Below are 22334 nucleotides of genomic sequence, written 5' to 3'. Positions count from 1 at the left end.
CCATGATTGCAGTTGGGAAACTCCATTCCCAAAAATCCCTCCCAGTTCTTGGTAAAAGCCTCTGCTTATAATTCATGTTTTCTACACAGAGCTAGTAAAGATCTCAGTGCTGTAAAATTAATTCTACAATTATCACCTGTTCTTTATGTTCAAATGTTTGTTCAAATGTTTACACCCTACATTTAAGAAATCATCTTCTGATACTTTTTATTTCGTACTTAATAGAAGCAAAGAGTTCTCCCATACAGCCCTCTGCTGTCTCGTTAACACACCTGATCTGTTTGTTCTCAGATAGTTTTCCTGTGCAGCCACGGGAGAATTTATGTAGAACTTCCATACCAGCATTAAAGATAGCCATAGCAGTACCAAAGAGGTCCTTGTGAAATATATGATTGGGATGTACCACAGGAATTAATAATTCTCAGGCCACTGTCTTAAATGGTAACCACAGTGTTTTTGTAAGGAAGTTGCTCAATTTATGTACACAGAACACACAGGGCTGCATTCTGACTGGGGAGCCAGTTTTATTTAAAATTTATATCTCAGAAAATACTAAAATTATTCTACTTAATATGCACATGCTGTATTCCTTTGAGTGATATTATGAAATGTTTTGCTAATTTGACCCTTCCTGATAATTTCCTGAAATTCTAAGTGAATAAATGTCATCTCTAAAAATGGTTTTAGTGTCTTTTTCCCCAGAGTAAAGAATTATTTTTTTAAAAAATTAATAATTGTACAGATTTATCATCCACTATAAAAAATAATTTTCTTGGAAACTATGCCAGTTTTCTTCTTCAGGTTCCCCAGTTAAGTAAAACTTTAAAGACATACTTCTAGCTTGCTGGATTTTAGTAGGTCAGCATACACACCAAAAGTGTATTAAGGTGGACTGCTCTATTTATTGATTTGCAGTGAATCTGCCAAAGGCTCAAGGCAATTGTCTGCGGAAGGGGCGGGAGGGCCATACACGATCGAGGTCATGCGCATCTAGCCAATTTGTAAGACGATCCAGCCGCTTCAAGCCATCAGCAATCCTTAGCATAGGGGCACACTCATGCATTCTTGTCAAGTCATCTTGTGAAAAGCTGCCTGCTTCCAGCTTGGCTTGGATGTGCAACCTTAATAAAACTCACTGAGGTCTGGGAGAAAATAGCAGATCTGCAGCAGATAGGGTAGAGGAAAGGGTCTAGAATATGTACACGCAGCTGACTCAGGCAGGCTCCACGCTGAACGGTTACACCGAGAGGAAACAATAAATCTCAGCTACTATGCAATAAATATCTCAAGTTTTTAACTAAGGAAACTATCATTACGGTGAAATTAAAAAAAATACCATTTTAGAACAAAGTTAAAAATGGCTAGTTTTCTTTGATTCTTCTACAAAAGTTTCTTTGAAAGGGAAAAGTCAAACAAACAAGCAGTTTTACCTGAAATAAAGAACTAGTTTAAAGGTCAGAAGAAAGGAGCGAGTTTTGCGAGAGGCACGGAAAGAGTGCCGGCAGTACAATGACAGTTTTCCTTTCCTTTGCTTTTCTCGCTGCTATTCTGACTCATATAGGGTGCAGCAACCAGCGCCGAAGTCCAGAAAACGGTGGGAGAAGATATAACCGGATTCAACATGGGCAGTGTGCCTACACTTTCATTCTTCCAGAACACGACGGTAACTGTCGTGAGAGTACGACAGACCAGTACAGCACAAACGCTCTGCAGAGAGATGCTCCACACGTGGAACAGGATTTCTCTTCCCAGAAACTTCAGCATCTGGAGCATGTGATGGAAAATTATACTCAGTGGCTGCAAAAAGTAAGTGAACGCTTTCAGTTTCTAATTGCACGGAGCCTTTTCTGTTCTCCCGCTGCAACTAACTTAGAGTTCCTTAGGGGGCCATTTGTGCGTTTACCTTTTGCTCCAGGGGGGCAGTGTTTGCAAATGCAAGACGGCTCTCTCCCTGTGACTTAAGGGTGTGAGCCAACGTTTTGTAGGCTTGTGCCTCTGAAGGTATGGTGGCACCCATTTGTGTGCGTAACACTGGCATATTTTGTGTCATTTTTGGTTTTCTCTTATTTAAAATTTAGCTTGAGTTTTTTTTGACTGTCAAAGCCCAACTTGAAAAAAAAAAAAGCATGTATGTCTTGAGTAAGTTGGTGAAAAAATTAAATAATAACAGTAGTATTAGGATCAAATCTATTTTACACCCTGAAATTTTGTGCAGATAGGACAGAAAGTCATCACCAGATACCTATTTTCCAACCTCTAGTAAAGTTAATATAAAATGTGGATAAATACAAAGTATGATATTTGATTGAAGAAATTGAAAGTATGTAAACAGTTTCAGCAAGTAGTAGAATAGTAAAGGACTGATTTCTGTCATGTATTTCTTCTGTCCTTGAGAAAAAAATCAGGAAGATACATTTGAATGTGAACTCACCAGGAAGAGGTTGTTTGCCCACTGTGAAAAGACATGCACCTGCAGATTTGGGCTGAACACGATATGCAGATTTTGCTGTGTCCCTAAAGTGCCTCTTTCCTCAAGACATTATAGTCACACACAGTGCAATGTGGGGATCCAGATAAATGCTCATGTTGAGTATGCGTTTAATCCCAATTTATGAAAATCAAGCATCATATTTAGTTATTTCTCTATAAATCATTTAAAAGTTTTTGTTGAAAATATGCCAATGAAAAATAACACACTTTCTGCAATTCCTTCCTTCTTTGCTCTCTGTTTAACTGGGTAACAAGTAAGCAGCAGATAACAGTGTATTCAGATGTGTCACTGAAAGGGTGACAATGTCAGTGTCCCATTTGTGGAAAGCTTCTCCCCCAGGGATCGTTGCTAAAAATTCACTTGATGTGTGTGGGTAGGAACACAAGCAGTCTCGTCTTCTTTATGTTAGTCTGTTAACAGAACAAACCCTTTAAGAAGACAAAAGATAAGAAAGGACAAACGTTCTTTTTTGTTCCTGTGTGGTCACACTCACTTAGATCACCTCCTGCTGAATCATGCCAACTAATAGTTATTTTACTTTTGTCCACTAGGGACTGAACTAAGATCACTGTTATTTTATTTGACAAGTTAACTAAAACTTAGTAGTTTTAGAGTTTCCAAGCTTGGAATTTTAGTTAATCTTCCTATTGTAGATGACAGGTGAAAAAAATACATCAATAGGCAAAATAATAGAAAACAAACAATTCTGAAGTCTTTTGATAACATGGCTTAAATTTCAGGCACTAATTAAATGTAGCTTAAATTTCAGGCACTAATTACAGCAGCAGTTTATAATAGGATTTTTTTTTTTTTTCCTTTCACAAAACTTATTTCCATCATGAACAAATGAATTTGGTTGAATAGCTTATTACTATTCTCAATATACTGTTCATTTAGTTTTAAATGAGAATTTAATCATTATAAATTAGTCTGGATTCATTGAGGAAGGTGGAGAGGGAAAATTAGTTCCAAATTGTCTTCAATGAGTTGTTCTACCAAAAATGTAATATTTTGTTTGCTTAAAATATACAATCCAAATGATGATTTAAGCATGAAAATGAATATTTTTGTTGTTGTTATGCAGTTATTCGGCAGTACCAAGATAAAGACATGATTCTGCTGAGTTTAAATCATTCACATGCTTCATATGTTAATGTTTGAAATACATTTGATTTTTGTTTGTATTATTTTTGGTCAAGATTATGGCATAGTTTTCAGATTATAGCCAAGCATAGCTATGAACATGTTTTTTGGTTAAATTGACCCTTGCTAGCATGAATCAAGCTGAATATATGCTGACAATGTCTCTGTTGGTTTGAGTCAGAGCAGTTTGGCTTGACAATTGTCCATTTGAATTTGCATATCTTTTGTCATTGTTAATGCGATTGGTTGGAGGATCAAGAAACCAAATAAATGCATTCAGCAAAGAACTTGCTAAAGGCTCTCAGAAGTTTCCCTTAATTAGAAGTTTTCTATACTTCAAGTCCTAAGTTTCATGCAATGTGTTTATTTTGATAATTCAAATGGAAATCTTTTTTATTGTAACCATTTGGTATACTTAATACTGTAATTTGTACTACCTCTATTTTGATTCCCAGTAGTTGTATTAGGATCAGAAGTAATGCACTGCAGAAACTGAGGCTATCAGTCTAAGTGTAAGTAATTCATCCATTTATTCAACAGAATAATTAATCAAACGTGATTATTATGCATATCATCACTATTGGGAATTTTTTTTTTTGATGCAAAGTGTATGTTATCAATGCTAGCAGCAACTTGATGATAATTTATGTTAATCTGTTACCTTGCTTGATGTTTGGTAAACTGGATTCTTTTAAATATTCTTCACAAGAGACTGGCTGTCACTATAAGTCAGTATATGAGACTTACACTTTCCAGTGTCATCCCTCAACTTTTCTGGTCTTGTAACTGAACAAGATGAGAAGCAAGGTGGGCAGTGGGGCATAGAATGTATTGGTCATCATAAGTGCTGTGACAGATTTAGTTCTTGGAGATCAGCTTTCCATGATAACTTGTTGATTAACACCAACATGAGATAGGTTTGTAGCATCATCCTTACTTTTAAATCAGGAAAAGCAATATACATAAACGTTCAAAAGTCACATTTTTACTGGATGAAACACCTGGATTGTCTGTTTGACTTTCTTCTGCCATATAGCTCTTTTCAGAATTATTAACAAACCATACTAATACCTGAGAGTGACCAGATCTTAGGATAGTAAAGATAAGTACAAAAGGCCTTTGTATCTTTGTCACTTTTTTGTGATTCCTTTTTACTTTCTATGACACAGAAATCTCTATTGTTGAATGTCTATTCCACATCCTGTGCTTCTTGAACTGTTTTCTTTCTCTCATATACCCCAAGTTCACAAATACGTGTATTTAAAATATATTGGGAGAATGCTTAGAAAGTCTGTTTGCCTTTGCCAAATGGTGTCTTTTCTTTTTTTGGTTGAAAGTATAAAGAAATTGAGTTTAAAACATGCCTTGCTACAGAGAGCAAAGATCTATCTACTATACTATTTCACACTAGCTAAAATTAATGAATTGATTGTTAGTTTAAAGTGCAGTTATGAATTGTCATCAGAATGTTAATAAGTGAAACACTTTTAATGAAGTGCTTGGATAATTTTTTTCGACAGCACTTTTTGACTAACAACATTCTCTACTTGAATATTGTATTCTTTGCTTCAGAGAATTAGGATTTAGCATACAGTTATCGGAAACATATTAATGATAGCAAGGGCTTCCTTGGTGGCTCAGATGGTAAAAAATCTGTCTGCAGTGCAGGAGACCTGAGTTCAACCCCTGGGTTGGAAAGATCTCCTGGAGGAGGGCATGGCAACCCATTTCAGTATTCTTGCCTGGAGAATCCTCTTGAACAGAGGAGCCTGGCAGGCTACAGTCCATGGGGTTGCAAAGAGTTGGACACGACTGAGTGACTAAGCACCACACAGCAATGATAGTAATAATCTTTTTTTAAAAACCCTTGTATTATACCTATCAACTCATATTAATATCTACTAGAGTGTGACTTCCTTGTGTGTTTGTCCAGTGTCATTTCCCCAGGGCTTAGAGTAGTATATCATCTGTGTGTGTGTGTGCTTAGTCACTCAGTCATGTCTGACTCTTTGTGACCCCATGGACTGTAGCCTGCCAGGATCCTCTGTCTATGGGGATTCTCCTGGCAAGAATACTGGAGTGGTTGCCATGTCCTCCTCCAGGATGTCCTCCATATAATATAGATAATAAATGTTTGTTGATTGAATAAATGAATGCATTGTCTTTGTATTGCAGTCTGCACTTACTATGTGCTATTAACATTCTGGGTATATACTTTACTTTCCCAACTATATTTTAAGTTATCTCTTAAGCAAGGGCCATGTGGAGGAGGAAAAAGAATACTTTCTCTACCATGCCAGGTTCATGACTGAGACCTTCTATAGTAAAAAAACATGTTAACAAGAGAAAAACAAACAGAAGTTTAATAATATGTATACCTGCACCCAGGAAAACTGAGTAACCCCCCAAAATGACCTCAAATACTGTCTCCAGCTAAACACAAAAGATGTCTCAGGTAAGTCAGGTTATCAGCGCAAGCACAGTAAACAAGAATAGGGTTGTTATGAAGATTTAAATCCATGCCTTCTGTTGATAGAGTTGCTAGAGGTTTAGTCATCTTCCTCTTGTGATACAGAGAGTGAGCATGTGTGCATGTGTGCTAAGTTGCTTCAGTCGTGTCTGACTCTTTGCGACCCGCGGACTGCAGCCTGCCTGGCTCCTGTGTCCATGGGACTCTCCAGGCAAGAATACTGGAGTGAGTAGCCATTCCCTTCTCCAGGGGATCTTCCCAACCCAGGGATTAAACCAAGGTCTCTTACACCTCCTGCACTGGCAGCATGGGCTCTTTACCAGGACACCTGGGAAGCCCACATCCTTACAAATGGAGATCTCCCTTTTAAATGTAAATTCCTCTGTAAATGTAAATTAGAAGACTAATTTCTACTTAGTTTTTGGAGCTTTTCCTATGTCTGCCGTTTCTTAAAAATAATCAGCCTGCATCAAAAAAAAAAAAAAAAGAAAAAAATCAGCCTGAAATAATCCTTATGCCAAAAAGGCATATTTTGTCATGACAAATTCTGCTCCCCTTCAGCTACATCATGCAACATTTTTGTCCTAATATTACATTAAAAGATATTGAGTCTAGGCTATAAGGTATTAATTATCCAAATTGTAGTTAGCCAAATGGTCTAGGATCTTAAAAACTTCTATGACTCCATTTGTCTTCTTAATTATTTTTTTTTCTTTATTCAGTTAAAAGTATTTTTATTAAAAAAGCACAAATGCAAAGAAATGAACAGAGGAAAATTTATGCGTCGAACCTGGACTGGTCACCCATGACAATATACATGCTACAATTCCACTCTCCCCAATCACTCCACCCTCACCCTCTCCCACAGAGTCCCAAGGACCGTTCTAAATGCCTATGTCTCTTTTGCAGTCTCTTATACTCCATTTGTCTTCTTAATTATTAAGAGTCAGCTTCATTACCAGTTTCTCCATGGAATGTACCCACACTCTACTTACCCTCAAAGGCCGAGTTCTCCAGTATTATCACGTTGTACATATCATGTTAGTACTGCATTTCTACATATCATGTTAGTACTGCATTTCCACGTTGTGTAGCTGGTGTCATTTTCATTATGTTTTGAGGGCTGTTTGCCTACTTAGACTATGAGTCCCGAGTGTAGTGAATGTTTCCTTATCCACCTTATATTTTCCAAGGTGTCTATTAAATGTCTGAACAATAGTACTGTTATCATCATAATGTAAAAATAAAAAATAGCAAGTGCTAAAATGTGTGGGTGGTGCTAGGTATAAAATAAAGCAAGTTAAGGGACCTTACAACTGCTTTCAGATGCCAAAATTGGCTTCTAAGTTACTTGAGGGTCAGCTAGATCTTCCGGTGGGATGAAAAATAACTTTATACTTCCAGACTAATAGGCAAACATTTATTGCATACAGGATAATATGTGCACATGTGAATCTAAGTAACTAGAACTGACCTATCTGTGGATTGTTTTAGTGACTGGTGACTGTGTGATACTAAACCAGAGAGGGTGCTTTGTTATTTGCATGTGAGTGGATTTCTAGAATGGGTAAAATGAGCAGACAGTCAACAAGTATGTTTTTAAAAATTCATTGTTAAATTTGGATAAAATATGCATATATGATTTATGCATGTGCTTAGTCACTCGGTTTTGTCCAACTGTTTGTGACCCTTTGTCTGTAGCCCACCAGGCTCCTCTGTCCATGACATTTTTCAGGCAAGAATACTGGATGGGTTGCCATTTCCTTCTCCAGGGGATTTTCCTGACCCAGGGATCGAACCTGTGTCTCGTGTGTCTCTTGTATTGCAGGCAGGTTCTTTACCTGTTGAGCCATCTGGGAAGCCATTATTTATACATAGAGATAGGAAAAATGTCAATTGCTGAGAAATGTTAATAGGAATAACAATTGTCTTTTAAACTCACTTCTAGAAATTTCTCCACTAACTTCATTTGAGAATAACCTGATTTTCAAGCTAAATAGAGCTCTATATTAACTTTTCAATGAATACTTCTATTTTGATTGTTATATTTAAACCTGAAAGATCCAAGAAGGCATGCAGACTTTCCTAGCACCAGAAGTTGAGCATTTGGAGATATAATACAGCCTTTTGAGTGTCTCTGCAAGAAGGAGCAAGCCTTCTCCCAAACTGTCTCCACTGGTGGATCTCAGGTTTGGGAAACAGGGCAAATAGGTTTTTTCCTATGGGTAACTGCAGCCCTTCCTTACTCCTGACTTCCATTTCACATTGAGCTTTCAGTAGTACTCGTCTCATATGTAATTCTTGATTCAGTGTAAAGTGAATAAGAATGTATTGTTCTTTTCCTTAATATCCTCTTACAGTTTTCCATTATGTGAGAAAAGAATCCAGATTCTTTACCACGAGGTCCTATATGATCTGCCTCACACTCCTCTCTGCATTTCTCATTTATTAAACCTTTCCCTCATTCCAGACACTCAGATGACTTTAGCCTTCTTGTTATAACTCCCTCAGACCAACTCATTCCTGTCTCAGGGACTTTACATGCTGTTTACCTAGCTAGAAAAATTCTTGCCCCACATCTTGGCATAAATGGCTCTTTCTCTTCATTCAGCTCTTTGCTCAGAAATAGTCTCTGAAAGTTTTCTTTGAGCACCATTACCTACCACTTTTCCTCACTCTGCTAAGTGATTTTCTGTCATTATATATATAATTTCTTCATTGCATTTACCACTGTGATCTTTTGTTGTTTATTGTTTGTCACAAAATTTTTTCTATCTACCTCTGCTAAGAATGTATACACCACCAGAAGTCCTTGTCTATCTTGGTCCATACAGTATACCTTTACTGGTAGAAGAGTGCATGATACGCAGTAGACCTCAGTAAATATTTGCATATATATTCTCTCAGACCCTCTATGCTGTGACGTAGGGACTGTGCCTGTTTTGTTCACTAGTTTTTTTTTTTAATTATTATTTTATATATTATTTTGATAGCAGATCTACTTTTATTGCACGATGACTGAAACATAGTTAGAAAGAATAATTTTTTTAATGACTAGAGAAATGAATGAATTCCGTGGGCAAATTTCAACTCAAACATATGTATGAAAATAAGACTTAACTACGTTCTATACATTTCCCTACTAACTATGTTAATTGGAGAAATTTTAATTAGTCCTGAGTTTCTGTAATCTATTACATGAATCAGCAAACTTTGGCCCTTGCCCTAATTCTGCCTGCTACCTATATTTGTAAATAAACTTTATTAGAATACATCTGCGCTCATTCCTTAACTGTCCATCTATTTTTAAATAAAGTTTTATTGGAACAAAGCCATACCCATTTGCTTATGTATTGTCTGTGCCTGCTTTCTTTGTGTAAAGGCAGAGTTGAGTGGTTGCAATAGAGTCCAGAAGGCCCACAGAGCTTTCAATCTGATATCCTGGCCTTTATCAAAAAAAAAAAAGGTTTGCTGAGCCCTGTTCTATATCACAAAAGGAATGTAGTATTAACATTGAGACCATTGCAAAGTAAATTGTGAGGTTTGCTGTGTGAGAAAAGGATGGCACTGCAGGAAGCCAAGTAATCTTCAGGTCCTTGCCAATTGGCAGGGATCCTGTCTAAGCCATTTCTTGGCTTGGTATTAGAACATGCTGTGAGATGACATTTTAGAGTACAGGTAGATAAGTTTCATGTTTTTTTGCCCCTGCCCCTCTTCATGTGAACAGAGAAATGTTTCAAAAACAAATACATGTTAAAAAAATAAAAATCACCTGAATAACAAATCAGCAGCCTCTGGTTAAACAATGAACAAGTCTGGGTGCCAGGGTGCTCTGTGCCTGTTTCATCTTGTTGTGACATTAATAAGAATGTTGACAAAATATCAGAGGCGTTCTATTTTCATAGAAATGGGACTCCAGCTCTGTCTTTTACTTTCAGTCTATTTAGAAATCCTCTGTCATTTGTTTAGATATAAATGTTACAAGTGTTCCCACTCTATGAATGATGAGATGGGGAGGAGCAACAAGTGGGATGCTCAGCTACAAAATTCAGAGGTTTATCATCCCCGTTGGTGTATTTTATTAATTAAGGAGCTTTTTTTTTTTTTTCTTCTCATTCTGTATGCCTTTTCTCTGTGTGGAAGCATCCGCAGCCTTTTCCTGGGCCTTGTCTTCTTTTTTAATACCACAAGTTATATTGTGTTATTTGCTTACATGCACAACCCTAATTACATTCTGAGTCATCCTTGCCTTTTGTTCCAATACAAGATTATCGTTTGCTGTGAACTTGGGAAGTTCCAAACCCCCTTTGGTTCTAGCCCCGTGGTCTGAGAGAAGGAGGGCCTCTTAGCGTTTAAATCTCTTTACAAAATGTACAAAAGATATGCCCCCTCCCTTATCACAAAGGTTTCTAAAGAATGAAGCTCTCCATGGATTATCTTTTCTTTGTATTTAGAGGCTCTATACCTAAATGTTCTTCTCTAATTCTTACATAGAAATATTGTAAGTGGGAGGTTTTCAGGCTTATTTAATCTTTTTTTGCCTATCCAAATGATCTGATTTCTTCCTTCAAACAAATAAAAAGGTAATACTTAACCAAGAAAGTGAAGAAAACATATAAAGCCAGACACGACACTACTGGTAGCTAATAATTTCATCAGTAATGTATTTGAACATATGCAGATCTTTTCTTTTGGCAGTAAGTATTGGAGAATACAGAGAAAACATTATACATACTATATGACTATCAGCTCACTTACTACAGGTCCACATTGTCATGTATGGAAGTTTGTGTTGACCTACTGAAAGTGAATGAAAATTAGTATCAAGCTGTGTCTAAAGTAAATAAGTAGCTGAAATATTAATATTAAAATACAAATGAAATGTGAATGTCTTGACTTGTTAATAACATATACATGTAAGCCATCAAACTCAGTGGCATCAAATAGGTAAACTTACTATATATTTCTACAAAATGGCTGAATAATTTTGGAAGGTAGTATATTTTAAAGTTTCATTTTATGTTTAGTTTAATTCATTAAGAAGTTATCCACTGTATAGATAGTCACTGTTCTGTTTGTGAAAGCTAAATGAGTTGAATTATAATACTAGACCCTAAAGATTACTGGATTTCTCTTCTACGCTGTTTGTGGGAATGTAAGTTGGTGCAGCAACTATGGAAAACAGTATGGAGGTTCCTCAGAAAACTAAAAATAGAACCATCATATGATCCAGCAATCCTACTCCTGGGCATATGCCTGGACAAAATTATAATTAAAAAGATACATGCACCCCTGTGTTCATAGCAGCACTATTCACAATAGTGAAGACATGGAAACAACCTAAATGTCCATTGACAGATGAATGGATAAAGAAAATATGCTACAATGCAATGGAATACTACTCAGCCATAAAAAGAACAGTGTGATGCCATTTGTAGCAGCATGGATGCAACTAGAAATGATCATACTAAGTGAAATAAGTCAAAACGAGAAAGACAAATACCATTTGATGTCGCTTACATATAGAACCTAAAATATGGCACAAATGAACCTACATATAGAACAGAAACAGACACACAGACATAGAGAACAGACCTGTGATTGCCAAGGTTTGGAGAGAGGGATGGGCTGGGAGTTTGAGGTTAGTAGATGGAAACTTCGGAGAAGGCAATGGCAAGCCACTCCAGTACTCTTGCCTAGAAAATCCCATGGGGGAGGAACCTGGTAGGCTGCAGTCCATGGGGTCGCTACAAGTCAGACATGACTGAGCAACTTCACTTTCACTTTTCACTTTCACACATTGGAGAAGGAAATGGCAACCCACTCCAGTGTTCTTGCCTGGAGAATCCCAGGGACAGGGGAGCCTGGTGGGCTGCCATCTATGGGGTTGCACAGAGTCGGACACGACTGAAGCAACTTAGCAGCAGCAGCAGCAGGTGGAAACTATTACATTTAGAATAGATAAACAACAAGGCCCTACTGTATAGCACAGGGGACTATATCCTATTTCCTGCGGAAAATGAATATGAAAAGAATGTGCATACGTATACAACTGAGTCACTTGCTGCTGTTGCTGCTGCTGCTAAGTCGCTTCAGTCGTGTCCGACTCTGTGCGACCCCACAGACGGCAGCCCACCAGGCTCCGCCATCCCTGGGATTCTCCAGGCAAGAACACTGGAGTGGGTTGCCATTTCCTTCTCCAATGTGTGAAAGTGAAAAGCGAAAGTGAAGTCACTCAGTCTTGCCTGACTAGTAGCGACCCCATGGACTGTAGCCCACCAGGCTCCTCTGTCCATGGGATTTTCTAGGCAAGAGTACTGGAGTGGCTTGCCATTACCTTCTCCTACAGCAGAAATTAGCACAACATTCTAAATCATTTCTTCAATAAAAAGAAAAGATTACTGGAGAACTTCCATTCCCAGAAAACAAATAAAATCCCAAATTTTATTTCTAAACCTTTAAAGATAATTCCAAGATTTTATAAAACATTTTAACCCTGTTCTTATCTTCACTATTAATATATAGTTGATTGGATTATAATCCAGTGGGAATTTATTGTGGCTAAAGGTTTGATTTGGTGTATGTACCCAGAAGCCCTTACATCTACCTTATCTCAATTGCACAGACATGAGGCAAGATTTGTATCTTTTATTACTAATATCACCATTATTTATTGTCCAGTTTTACTTAGTTTTTGAATGTCAAGAACAGAGTTATAATAATCAGTAAGTTTAATATTTATAGTATTAATGAAAAATTTATTGAATAAATTGAGTATTTAATGACTTTTAAATGTTAATAATAAAGTGAAGGTTTGATATTTTTAACAAATAACGAATTGTACATATTTCTTAGCAGTGGAGCCTTATTTCCAAGCAAATTATTAGGCAGAAACTTAAAATGTAATCTAGATGCAAAGCAAGGGACTAAAGAAGAAATGGAGTAAGGCCCCACCATGATCCTCTTCCTCAGCCCAGAAGCATCCTTCAAGAGACTCTATCTGTACAAAAGTATACAGATTCAAAATAACTGCAACAAAACTTTCAAATAATCAAATATTAGGCAGATAAATTTGCCCAAACCAATCTACTGGCAGGCAGGAAGAAACATAACACTTGAAATTTGAATATTTTTGGCAAGCTGATGTAAGGAATCCAAATTTACTGTATGCAAATCAGTTTAAGAATATGAATGTGTAAGTTATCAAAAATATGTAGACTAAAAGTGTTGAGGGCCACCCATATTTAACATGACCTAAATATGTTGACAGTGGGCAATTCTTGGATAACTAATGACAAATTGTATAACTTATCTATTTTCATGATAGTTTATGCTTTTTTAAATTTAGGAATGTTAATTACATTGATGACTTAATATCTCAAGCTACACTATTTACTTAGAACAGAATTCATTGTTAAGGGTAGTGAAAAGGAATATGAATTTTAAGTAGGCATTTCGGTGTTTTCAAAATTCGCAGATTCTTATTAAATATACTTTTATTTTTAGTACAATGACACCAGAATTGCCATTTTCTTGTTCACATGTGCTGGCTCTTTAGGATTTTTAAAGACATTGCCTGGGTTTTGAGGATTAATTCAGTTAAGAATTGGTAAAAATCATTCTTGAATCCACTTTCCCAAATACACCTGAACTACCACATATCACAGTATACTGGAAGAGGACAATCATATGAAGGCAATACCTTCAATTCCATTAACTCTGTGGAGCTTTTTCTCTTTCTTTAGAAGATGAATAATGCAGAGCTGTTTGATATACTATTGGGATGAAGCCTCCAAAATTAGACCTTAGACAAATTTATTATTAACTTGCTTATACTATCAGAAGTGAACGTTCTAATTTCCTTTCTGGCTTTGCAGTGGCCTGCTTTTTCCTAAACACTGGTAGGCCCATTCTTCATTTTGGAGACTGATGAGGCTTGAAAACCAGAAAAGAGAGGTGATGAATCCACTGTAGCCCTTTTTTGCTGAGAAGTCTAAACCCACTGAAAAAAGATAATGAAACCAAATACATTGTTTGTGTCCACTGTTTCCTGTGTCAAGTCTAGAGACAGCACCACACAGTGATGAAATGTGTTGTACCTGGAGCCGGACCACCCAGGTGAATCTTGACAGTACCGCTTCTTGCTGTGTGACCTTGGGCAAGTTTCTCTGTGCCTCATTTTCATTACTAGTAAAGAAAGGTAATAGCACTTACATTATAGGATGATTGTTAAGAGTAAGCATGAGTCACATAAATTACTTTTCATAAGTCCTATTACATAGTAAATGTTGAGCCAATATTAGTAATTCCTTTGGGGCAGTTCTGGGTTATAGTAATAGTTCATTGTTGAGAGCTTTTACCAACTATCAATCCCTTTGGAAGAATTTTACATGTATTAATTCATTGAATATTTTCAGTAGATAATATTATAATTTTTGGACATAGCAAATGAGGAAACTGAGGCACAGAGAGGGGAGAAACTTGCCCAGCATTGCCCAATGGCTCAGTGACAGGACGCGTACCCAACTCCAAGCAGCCTGGCTCTATGACCCGTGCTCTTAACCAACTATGCAATTCGATACAGCAACTTTATGATATCTCTTCTTGTCAATCTTCAAACCTTAAGTCTATTTAAACTGTTTTTCGGTGATAGTCTTTGCATCGAAACCTGTAATCCCTTCATACCAAATGAGTTGCCCTTTCTCAAGTTTTGCTTCAGACAGCCACTTGTCCTCATCCCACCTCTAAAGCTCCATGGTTAAATTGACTGTGACATGTAGGTTATGCTGCTGATTGAAGCACAATAGTCCAATTCTCTCTACCCTCCCACAGATCTGTTAACAGACTAAGGAATCCCACGTCTACAGTCCCTCCCATCATACCCTTAGAAGCACCATCTCTTGAAGTTACAGAGCTTAAATGAATCTATTTATCTAAAAACTTCTGAAACACAGAGAAAGCCTTATAGTTGCTTTATATGGGGTGAGACTGTCTATTCTAAATATCTTCTGTTTAATTTAATGACGTCGCTTGTGGATTTTTCTGTGGAGATTCCTTCTTGGAAAAGCAAAAGCACATCCTGGAACTTATTTGCATGCAGCTTCCCTTTGTGGGTCATTCAAAGAGTTGTAAAAATGAGAAGAAAAGCCTTGTTTTTTCAGTCAATGACCTCTTATCTCACTTCCTATTTTATTTATCATTGTCCCTATTAATTAAAATATTCCTGGTATTTTGGTTCAAGAACAAAACACTGCTACTTGCAAGCAATTGCAATGATTCTTTTTCCTGGTCTCAGAGGCCTGACTACTCAGATGCCTGGGCCTTGAGATTAGCTGCCTTCATTGCTGATAAATACCAATTGCATGACGTGGAAAGGTTCCAAGTTACCCTAACTTCCCTCTGTCCATTGTTCTTCATAGAGTGTAAAAGAGAAGAGAGGACAGAATGGGGTGGGCAAAATAGAACTCAGGTATACCTTTTCATCCTTCACCCTTGCATAGTGGGACAGATTAAAAAACATTAAGAAAAGAAAACAAAATTCATTGCATATCCCCTTGGTTGACGCGAATTCTCCAAGAAGTGCTAAGAATCAGATTGTAGGGACCCCAAAGATAGTGATAGGATATATATTGAAACATGAATAAATTCATGCTGTGGTGATCAAACTATTTAGGGGTGACTCTTGGTCAGTGAAGTGGTCTGAAGAATTCTGGTGACTATTATAACTTTCTCAAGTTTAAGATTTTCTTTCTTCACCCTCTCCATATTTTTCAACTTGCATCTGTTGTGTCTGATACTGTTCATCTCCTCTCAATTGTTATGTACATGTGCTTAGTCGCTCAGTCATGTCCACGTCTTTGCGACCCCATGGACTGTACCCTCCAGGCTCCTCTGTCCATGGGATTTCCCGGGCAAGAATACTGGAATGGGTTGCCATTTCCTCCTCCAGGAGATCTTCCCGACTCTGGGATGGAACCCACATCTCCTGCATTTCCTGAATTGGTAGGAGGATTCTTTAGCACTGCACAACCTGGGAAACCCTCAAGAGTTAACTGACAAAATAGCAAATACAAATTAATAGAAGTTGGGATGTGACCTCCCATATTTAGTCATATGAAAGTGAAGTTGTTCAGTCATGTCCGACTCTCTGCAACCCCATGGACTCTAGCCTACCAGGTTCCTCCATCCATGGGATTTTCCAGGCAAGAATACGGGAGTGGGTTGCCATTTCCTTCTGCAGGAGATCTTCCCAACCCAGGGATTGAACTCGGGTCTCCCGCATTGTAGGGAGATGCTTTACCATCTGAGCCACCAGGGAAGTCTATATTGTTTGCTCTTTATCTTGACACATGACTATGGTGAGCTTTATCTCATCCACATAACAACCCCATTTCCTGCCGTTGAAATTGCTATTGCTTTGTGTATGGGATAAATCAAGCTATCTGAAAACAGGGCAATGGATATCTGATGTTCTGTCCCAAAAGGAAGTATGAAAATGACATTCTATTAAGAAAGGTGTTTAGTGGCAAATAGGATGTTAATGTCTACTTTCATTAAGCAGTATCAACATCCAAACAGATAAACACGTATATTTTTATAAACAGTAGGTATTACCACATCTAGTTTACAGATAAGCAGACTGAGGAACAATGAAGTCAAGTAATTTTTAAAAGGTTACATATTGACTTTGATAGATACAAAATGTGAACCGAGATGTTCTGAGTGGTTAACTCTAAAGTTCTTCATCGTTCATGTCTTTTGCATTTCTCCTTCACAAATTAAAACCAGTTTTGCATGATGGAGCATGGGGAAGAGATTTAATGAATGATACTTTCCTCTAAGTTTTTATAGAGTATATCTAGAATAAATAACCTTCTTTGGAGAGTAGAATAATTTACCATATGTATATAAAATTACTATACGAAAGCTACTGTTCTTAAGAGAACTATTTTCTGGAACCTGACTGGATAGAAGTTTTTATTTAAAAATATGTCAGAGTCAAAAAACTGATTCCTATTTTTACATTTTTACAAATAAGTGAATTGCTTACACAAACTGCCTAGTTGATGTTACTGTGATATGACTGTACAAATAAAGATAATATTTTAAGCTAGTTAATCTACACTTATAAGCACAATCTTGAAGTGTTAGATTGTATTTATTTCAGGTAAAGACCAAATAAGGATAAAATATAGTCAGTAGAGGATATTGCTTAATATTTCAGAAGTAATGAATTAGGATCTGTTTGTAGTATTTTTGGGAAAATGACTGTATATGTATTTTTAATTTTCCTTTTTTTCAGTTCTTAAGTATATAAAACTAAAAATTGATCTCAAATTTATTATGCTTAGAAAAAAAGAACAAAAAATTAATAGACACTGGTGAAGGTGAAACTCATCTCTTACCGACAGTCAAGATAAACTAATGGACTAAAGAGACTTTGGTTCAAATAGATGATTCAAGTTGACAACAGAAGTGGAAATCCTACACTTATCCCTCAACAAAGCTCTTAACTTAGAATTGAGTACATATTGGAGCTAAGTCTCCATGCCAGAGAGAAAGGGAAATTATTTTGTGTCCTTTATGTTTCATAAGGGACTAAAGTTTACATACCTTGAGTTCACAAATCAAATATGTGCAGTTTTCGAGGGAAAAGGTCACTATGGAAATTAATTACACTGAGCATAAAATATTCCTATATATTATTCGAGTTTTTAAAAATGTCTTCCACTGTATCTAGTTTTGAAAGTCCTAACCTAAAAAGGTATCAAGGCAACTAAAAACTTCAAATAAACTCTGTAGGCATATTTTAAAATTGTTTATGTTTCAAATAATTTACCACATATTTTGAAGATTTCCCTTCTGTTCAAATACAAAATATCTCCTGTAGAAAATGAGATTAATATGTGCTTAGTCTTTCTCTGATTACTAGGAAATTGAGAAATCAATGGCAAAAGGTGATTTTCTACTGGAAAGATATACCAGTCCTACCTGTTCATTTGATGGACACTCAAAATCTTTGAGAAAGGTGTAGTTTAAAATTTTTTATGTAGCTTTAAAATTTAGAACCAGAAAACTATACAAAGAAAATGCAACTTTTTAATTTAACAAGGTGGGAAGAGTGTAAGTTAAATAACCAGAAAACAGTGCCAGAGGGTCCAAAGATGATTATAATAAAATACTACTGTATGTATGTATATGAGTGTATGTTTGTAGTATTATGTCATAAATAGTTTTACATCTTACATGACATCATCCCATAAAGAATTATCTTCCCTTTGAATCTGAGTCATAAAAGGCAATTCAGTTTCCAGTCTGTTCACTACAGTATTCATACTTGAAACCCTGAGCTGCCATGTTAGAACTCTGACTTCTTAAAGCCACCATGTTGTAAGGAGATCAAACCACATGGGAAGGCAATGTGTAGGTTCTCTGGTTAGCAAGTCCCCATTTTTCAGCTATTCCAACCCAAGCTCTAGCCATGTGAGTGAATGAGCCTTCAGATGATTCCAGCCCCTAAATCACTCTATTACTTCCATATATGGAGTTCAAGTCCTAGCATTATGGAATAGGAACAACTCATCCCTGCTGTACCTTGTCTGAAATCCTGACCCACTAGAGTCTATAAGCCTAATGAGCATAACCTAATTGTTGTTCTAAGCCACTAAATTTGGGAGTTATATATTAGAGAAACTTAGATACATGTGCAGGGCTTCCTATGGTACCCATGATTATGATAACCATTGGACATTAGACATGAGCTTTGACTTCCTGAAGCTTGTCTTCCAGTAAGCCTCATGATATGCGTAGACGTCATAAGTATTGGTTTTTAAGCCATTATTTTTACTATTTTTCTCTACTCTTGAGGATAAATATTTCACTTTTACATAAATTAAGATTCAATAAATGTAACTTGAAGACTGCCTATATCTTTTGTACTCCTTTGAGTAAAATATTTATTAGGATTTTTCTAACTTCAAGGTAGTATTTGTAAAAAACCCTCTGAGACTTCCTAAACTATTAATTCAAGTCAGCCAGAAGTCCATAATACCAAAATAATGTATTGTATAGTTTATGTGATTCATAATGTCTATATTGTTTGAAAATTTTCTGATCATTTAAAAATTGTAAATACCTCAGTGAATTCAGATTTTTGAGAATCAAGGCATGAAGCTATTTTATAGTTATATGCTACTTAACCTGTCATGTTTAGGCTGTAAGTTTAAATCCAGATGTTTCTGAAAGCTGTTATTAAGCATGGCTGACTGGTGGTCTCCCAAATGTAAAATGAGTGAGCAGCATCTGTTCAATTCCCAGCAGTTTGGAATTTCTGCAATAAAATCCATCCCAGATTCTCCCCTTCTTAACTGATGATCCTAGGATCTGGACTTGAATGAAACAAGTATAGGAACATTCTTTAAATATATGAGGTGCTTTGCTTGTTACATTATATAATGGTTCAAACTTAGTGGAAAACAGCATAACAGTAAATACAAAGAACATAACTATTTTTTTAAACCCTTTGACTCAGTAATACTAGTTTTGGGGATTGTTTTCAAGGAAATAATTGAAAAGAAGGAAAAAGCGATATATATGAACATGTTCATTGATGGTACTCTAACAGGAGTTTGAAAACAATAGATATTATTATTTATTTTATATTTACTATGATACCTTACACACATTATCTCCAATATTTAAAAAAATATCTGAAAGGTAAACAGTGTTATCCACAGCTTTGAATGAGGAAACCACACACAAGCTCCTACCAGCAGTCAATGCAGAAAAAGTAGATACTCCAACATAGGATTGTATGATGAAAGACCATGTCATCAGTGACATCACGATTGAAGTTGTTAAAAATCATATTTTTACAAGAGAAAATTCCTATAAAATGTTGAGTGAACAAGTTTATATACCTGAATAATTGTAGTAGTAGAAAATAATATCTGATACTTTTGAGCATTTATGACACCCCACTCCAGTGTTCTTGCCTGGAGAATCCCAGGGACGGGGAAGCCTGGTGAGCCGCCATCTATGGGGTCGCACAGAGTTGGACACGACCGAAGCGACTTAGCAGCAGCAGCAGCAAGCCTAGAACACAGACTGTAAAAGATGTTATTTTATTTTATCCTCTGAACTCTGTACATAGATACTGCCTTTGTCTTCACTTTAGGGAAGGTGGATGGTGGAGGATTGTTTGTGTATTTGTAAGTATATGCATAAAACCACTGACAGGAGCACATCCAAAACATTCACAGTGATTCATTTTTCATGAATGGAAGGTTGGAATTGATATTTTTTCATTTTCTCTTATGCCTATCATGTTGTTGTTGTCCAGTTGCTAAGTTGTGTAAGACTCTTTGTGACTCCATGGATTACAGCACAACTATCATATTTATTGTGTAATGTGTGTGCCATTTTTATAATCAAAGTAATGTAAGCTTTTCTTTCCCTAAGAAAAATAGGTATATCTATACTAAGGTGAAACACAAATAAGCAGGAGTGAAATGGACATGAAGGGGACTTGAGCATGTTAAAATTTCCATCACTTTTCAAAGTAAAGTTTCTCAGGCCAAGATAAATAAGAAAGAAATAGTAATGGACTTACAATAGTAATAGTAATGGAATTACTGTTTAGAAATAGTGGTGGAATATGTCAGTAAAGGAAACCTAGGAGAAATAATTTGGATTAGAATTTTTTCCTTCTGTAGTAAATTTTACCACCCAAACAGTACCTTGACCAGTTCTGAAACCATTTTATCATGTGGTGGTCATTTATTTATTTCACACCAGTTTTTATTTCTTACTTCTTTCTCTGTTTTTGTGGATAAATTTATGTTAAAAGCTCTGATTGGGGGATTACAGACAGAAATTAGGTTGAGGTAGTCCATGATCCTCAGTTGATTTTATTCTTTTTTATTGAAAGGAAGAAAAACACTAGACATTTTTACTTAATAATTATAGAAAGATAAGCTATAAAACAGAAGGTGAATGGGTGAGCTTGGTTTTTAAAATATAAAACTAGGATTAAATGCTTCAGGATTTGACATAACAAAGAGAGCAGGAAGACATATGGTGGAGAGATTAAGGAAGTTATGATTATATCACAATACATATGAAGTTTGAAACATCTTAATATCTATCCCAGTGCGCTTACATCAGGCAACCAGAACTTTTCAAAAGTCAAAACCTGATCATGCCATTCTTATGGTTAAAAGGCATCAATGGCCCTAAAGTACCCTCAGAATGAAGTTCAGATGCCACATTTTACAAGGTAGATGTTGCACACTGGTGTAGTTTCATCTCTCACAATTTTATTCATGATTCTCTATTTTCTAGCCATACCTAAAATCCTAATCAGTTCAGTTCAGTCACTCAGTCGTGTCCGACTCTTTGCAACCCCATGAACCCCAGCACGGCAGGCCTCCCTGTCCATCACCAACTCCCGGAGTTCACCCAAACCCACGTCCATCAAGTTGGTGATACCATCCAACCATCTCATCCTCTGTTGTCCTCCCCTTCTCCTCCTGCCCTTAATCTTTCCCAGCATCAGGGACTTTTCAAATGAGTCAGCTCTTCGCATCAGGTGGCCAAAGTATTGGTGTTTCGGCTTCAACATCAATCCTTCCAATGAACACCCAGGACGGATCTCCTTTAGGATGGACTGGTTGGATCTCCTTGCAGTCCAAGGGACTCTCAAGAGTCTTCTCCAACACCACAGTTCAAAAGCATCAATTTTTCAGCACTCAGCTTTCTTTATAGTCTAACTTTCACATCCATACGTGACCACTGGAAAAACCATAGCCTTGACTAGATGGACCTTTGTTGGCAAAGTAATGTCTCTGCTTTTTAATATACTATCAAGGTTGGTCATAACTTTCCTTCCAAGGAGTAAGCGTCTTTTCATTTCATGGCTGCAGTCACCACCTGCAGTGATTTTGGAGCTCCCCCCAAAATAAAGTCAGCCATTGTTTCCACTGTTTCCCCATCTATTTGCCATGAAGTGATGGGACCGGATGCCATGATCTTAGTTTTCTGAATGTTGAGCTTTAAGCCAACTTTTTCACTCTCTTTCACTTCCATCAAGAGGCTCTTTAGTTCTTCTTCACTTTCTGCCATAAGGGTGGTGTCATCTGCATATCTGAGGTTATTGCTGTTTCTCCCGGCAGTCTTGATACCAGCTTGTGCTTCCTCCAGCCCAGCGTTTCTCATGATGTACTCTGCATA

At 36.7% G+C, this 22334-nt stretch overlaps 1 protein-coding gene across 2 annotated transcripts in view; it reads left to right on the top strand.

Annotated features, from left to right (window-relative positions):
* The first annotated feature begins 1045 nt into the window (after positions 1-1045).
* The window catches only part of ANGPT1 (angiopoietin 1), a 310595-nt gene continuing 289306 nt past the window's right edge, over positions 1046-22334 (top strand). Inside the window, exon 1 of one of the 2 annotated variants that reach the window (XM_055431654.2) lies at positions 1046-1806. In XM_055431654.2, coding sequence (XP_055287629.2) covers positions 1510-1806 — 297 coding nt within the window. In that variant the 5' untranslated portion in view covers positions 1046-1509. The remainder of the gene's footprint in view (positions 1807-22334) is intronic. The other variant, XM_055431653.2, reaches the window with a different exon arrangement.

Source organism: Moschus berezovskii, chromosome 16 (genome assembly GCF_049115385.1).
Source record: "Moschus berezovskii isolate FMDL1 chromosome 16, NW_MosBer_1.0, whole genome shotgun sequence".
In the NCBI taxonomy this organism is placed as follows: Eukaryota; Metazoa; Chordata; class Mammalia; order Artiodactyla; family Moschidae; genus Moschus; species Moschus berezovskii.
This window is presented reverse-complemented; position numbering and strand designations above follow the sequence as displayed.